This window comes from Chenopodium album, chromosome 23 (assembly GCF_948465745.1).
Source record: "Chenopodium album chromosome 23, dcCheAlbu1.1, whole genome shotgun sequence".
NCBI lineage: Eukaryota > Viridiplantae > Streptophyta > Magnoliopsida > Caryophyllales > Amaranthaceae > Chenopodium > Chenopodium album.
In genome coordinates, this window is record NC_137856.1 from 12,973,573 (window position 1) to 12,978,325 (window position 4,753).

The 4,753-nt window shown below is 38.8% G+C and overlaps 1 protein-coding gene and 1 non-coding gene across 2 annotated transcripts; one reads left to right on the plus strand and one right to left on the minus strand.

Moving 5' to 3' along the window:
- Nucleotides 1–391: 391 nt before the first annotated feature.
- LOC145607051 (uncharacterized) lies at nucleotides 392–928 on the plus strand. Its single transcript, XM_081662830.1, has one exon. It carries the CDS (start codon nucleotides 392–394, stop codon nucleotides 926–928), a length of 537 nt encoding a protein of 178 aa, XP_081518956.1.
- Nucleotides 929–2,991: 2,063 nt separating this feature from the next.
- On the minus strand, nucleotides 2,992–3,098 carry LOC145609830 (small nucleolar RNA R71). The gene has a single exon (XR_014106114.1). It is a non-coding gene; the product is annotated as a small nucleolar RNA R71 (small nucleolar RNA).
- Between the last annotated feature and the right edge of the window lie 1,655 nt (nucleotides 3,099–4,753).

The window sequence follows — 4,753 nt, forward strand, 5'->3', positions numbered from 1 at the left end:
GCATGTAATTATGTGTTTAATATGTGTTTATTTAATGATGCTATGCACTTGATGCATGAAATTTTGGTGGAATTGAATCAAGAGAATTATTTTATTTAATTTTTGTGTGCGTAAGAATGATTAAAATTTAATAATCATTTCCTTTAAAGTGACTTCTTAGGGGCGATTGTGTGGCCGTGTCCACCTTTCTACCTTAATATATATTTGATGATCATGAATGTGATTTATAAAGAAAGTGGAGTTATTTCGCGCTGATGTCGGCCTAAGAGTGTGTTATATTTCTAGGCAAAGAAGGAGGATGGCTAACAACGATGCTTTAGCTGATGCTATTAGGCTACTAGCTCAGAATTTGAACTAAAACCGCAATGATAATCCTGATCTTGCGGGTCAGATGTTTAAGAAGCTTGCTCAAGTCAAGCCACCATATTTTGAGGGGGGTGGAGACCCAAATTTTTCGGAGAATTGGGTTAGGGAGTTTGATAAGATTTTTGCTGCTTTGAATTGTCCTGAGAATATGAGAGTGGATCAAGATGCCATGTATTTGAAGGAAGAGACAGATATTTGGTGGAGGGATAATGGAAACGTGCTTTGTGCTGAGGCTAATTTTTGTTGGGAGACTTTCAAAACCAAACTTAGGGAGAAGTTCTATCCACCATTCTTAAGGAAACAAAAGGCTCAAGAGTTCATCAATTTGCAAATGTACAATATGTCGGTTACTGAGTACTATAACAAGTTTATGAACTTGTCGAGGTTTGCTCTTGAGGTAGTGCCTATTGAGGAGTTGAAAGTTCAAAGGTTTGAACAAGGTTTAACTAAGCAGTTACAAAAGAACTTGGCGGGAAAGACATTTAAGACTCTTGATAAGGTTTATGGGAGAGATGTGTTCATTTTATATAGAGATTTACCTTCGTCCCTTGGTCGTAATTAGTAGTGTTTTTGGCTCCTTCGAGCCACTTTTATAACTAATTTGTGTTTTCCAGTGTTTTTGTAGTTTTGCTTGAGTTTTGTTGGAATTTGCATACTTGGAGCATTTTCCCGGATTTTCGAGGAGCGTCTACAAGCGTTGGGAGACCGCGACAACTTTTGATAGCCCAAGACCGATTGGAGGTAGCAAATCGGTGACTAAGGGCTCAGTTTTGGAGATACGAGGCGTTTGGGCCAAGTTGGAGAGCCCAAGGAAGGGCCTCGAGGCCCAAGAAGCCTCGCCCGGACCACCAGAGCACCGCCCGAAAATGCGCCCGGCCGGGCGGGGCGAGGCAGTACCAGAGAAGGCTCGCACCCGGAGCACGTGCCCGACCGGGCGCGAGAAAGTGGATTTTTGAGAAAAGGCGGGCTCGGTCGGGCGGCCTCTTGCCCGACTGGGCGCGTGTGGGTTTTATAGGGCGATTTAATTTCCGATCAATTTTGTTTAGCGTATAATTCTTGCTTACTATTAATGTATTTTTATTAGGCAAGATTTGACACTTCTTTTTCACTTCTCTACACTCTAGTATTATTTTCTTCTCTCCCTACTTAGACTTTCTCTCTCTAGACTTTATTTTCTCTTGTTCCTAAACTCCATTATAATTCCGCCGTCTTGGTACGATTTCTCTTTTATTAATCTCAGTATTTTTATTCATTCAATTCCTTATGTCTTGTTTATTTACATTGTTTTGTTTAGCATTAATCATGTCTGAGTAGTTCTCTTTCTAGGGTTTATGGGGATCTAATAAATAATACGAAGGGGTAATTTTATGATTATTAATTGTTAATGCATAATTAATTTCCTATTGATTGTTTAAATGCTATGCAATTAGATTTGGCCAGGTTTAATTGTATGAGTTTAGCAATGTTGATTCGAGAGATGAGAATTGATGTTTAGGCTTAGTTTCAATAGGCAGATTAATTTATAAATGGTTAGGTCGAGATTTGAGAGATGAGATTTAATACCGGTAAATTAACTCTGTGATTGTAATACGTAGCGAAAGCCCTTTATGATATGATTAATAATGCATTGATGATTGATTATTATGTCTACCCTGGAATATTGTTTATTAGTGAACCTATGCCCTAGGCTTTATTATTATTGATTTCTTCCCTATTTACTCTCCTTACTCATAATCTTCGTAGTATAGTTTATCATCGCAAACATATTGGTTACCTTAATAATATATATTATAATAATTAATTAGGAGTAGAAAGACTTGTTTCCCTGTGGATTCGACCCTACTTCCCTATCTGCATAAGCTAGTGGACTTAGGTAATTACTTTTGATTAGGTGATACGACTTTAGCCTGTTAAAATTTGGCGCCGTTGCCGGGGAAACGGTTTTATTTTTATTTCTAATTGTTTTTGTAGTCTAGATTATTTTTCTTTTGCCTCAAAGGACATTAGTTCTTTGAGGTAGTTCTAATATCTGTCTTTTTAGTTCTTTGTTTATGCCCAGGTGTTCTAGATCAGGTTACATTCCATTCGATCCTGAGATCGAGCGCTCTTTCCATAGACAGAAGAATTTTTATATGCAGATCCTGGCAGGTTTTGGGAGTAACAATATTCCTAGAAATCCACTACCTAATTCTAGTGATTCAGAGGACTCTTCTGATTCAGAATTAGAGATGGCTACACCACCTCCACCTCCACCTCGCAAGCTTAGCGATTATTCGCAACCGTCCCTGACAGATTTTCCACATCTTTCTCCTACACCTGATCTTGAGGGAGTCCAGTTCGAGATCAAGACCCAGTTTATAACGATGATAGAAAGAAAGTAGTTTAGTGGAGCTAAGGGTGAAGATCCTAATCTTCACATTGCATATTTCTGTCAATACTTGCAACACTATTAGGCAGAATGGGGTAACGCAGGACCAAATCAGGGAGATTCTTTTTCCCTTTTCTTTATGTGGAAAACCTAAATTCTGTTTTAATGGTTTGAATAGAACTGCACTTGGTATTACTAACTGGGAGACTCTTGCTTTGAATTTTTATAATAAATATTACCCTGCAGAGAAAACAGCTTTACTAAGAAGTGCCATTCAGAACTTTGCCCAGGAGCCAGATGAAGCATTATATGAGGCTTGGGAGAGGTTCAAGGATCTGTAGAGGGAGTGTCCCCACCATAACTTGGCAAAGTGGCAGTTAATTCAAGCTTTTTACAATGGATTAGGGAATGCATCAAGGACAATTTTAGACTCCGCAGCTAGCGGTAGATTTATGAATCTTAATGTTGATGATGCAGTCAGGTTATTGAAGATATGGCGATGCATAATTCCCAATATGGTTATACTAGAGGCTATACAAATAAGGGCAAGCATCATGTTGATTCAGTAACCCTTATGCAAGCTCAGCTTACTTCTATTTGCCAAAAATTAGATAACCTTAGCACTACTATCCCTAATTCTGTTGCTAATGTTTCTGCTATTTCTAACAATGCTAATGATGCTTTTTGTGAAAATTTTGGAAGTGTAGGACATTTTGAGCAAGATTGCAGGAGTTCAATGGAGCAAGTTAATGCTTTCCAAACCTACAAGCAAAATAACCCATACTCCAACACCTACAATCCTGGCTACCGGAACCATCCCTACTTATCTTACCGTAGCACCAATGTTCAAAACCCTCCACCTCCACAACAACCACAACAACCACCCCCTCCACAACAAAAATATTACCACCCTCATGCTAACCAGAAACCCCCATCACAAGCCCCTACTACATCTTCTGACCCTGCTTTGTCAGAAATTAGAGCAATGCTGACCAGTATGCAAAAACATATGGAGAGTAGAGACCAACAAATTGACTCTATTATAGCCCATAATAAAGTCATGGACACCCAAATTGCCCAATTGTCCTCTACCCTTCAAACTCGCCAGCAGCGAGCCCTACCAGTGCAAGGAATTCAACCTACGGAACATGCAAATGCAATTACCCTAAGTAGTGGTTCACACTACGATGGGCCCCCAATGCCCAAAGAGGATGAACCTGATTTAATTAATATTGCTAATCTTGATTCCGTTGTACCAAATGCCCCTGCAGGTTTCTAGGGTAATACTAATATTTCTGATGATTCATTGCAGGGTACAACCTCAGGGAAGGATGCACCCCAGGGGAACAGTAGGGAAGCACCACCAGTTATCAAATTACCATTCCCAAATCGCCAACTAAAGACTAAGTTGGACAAGCAGTTTGGTAAGTTTCTGGAGGTTGTTAAGAATTTGCAGGTAACGGTCCCTTTCACAGAACTTATTACACGGGTTCCTGCATTTGCTAAATTTATGAAAGATATTTTGACTACGAAGAGGGCCTTTAATGAAGTAGAAACTGTAGCTTTTACTGAGGAATGTAGTGCATTGTTACAAAATAAATCTCCTCCTAAATTAAAGGATCCTGGTAGTTTCTCTATCCCTTGTCATATTAGTAATGTCTTCATAGATAAAGCATTGTGTGATTTGGGTGCTTCTGTTAGTGTCATGCCACCGTCTATTTGTTCTAAATTGAATATGGGTGAATTAAATATTACTAATATTACTTTGCAAATGGCAGATCATTCTGTTAAATATCCCTTATGTATTTTAGAGGACGTCCCTGCTAGAGTTGGTAAATTTTTCATCCCTGTTGATTGTGTTGTTTTAGACATGGCTGAGGATACACAAATTCCCATTATATTAGGTAGGCCTTTTCTCCATACTGCAAGAGCCATTATTGATGTTAAAAATGGTAAACTAACCATATCTGTTGGTGATGATAATATTACTTTTAATTAAGGGAAGGTTTTGAAAGGTCC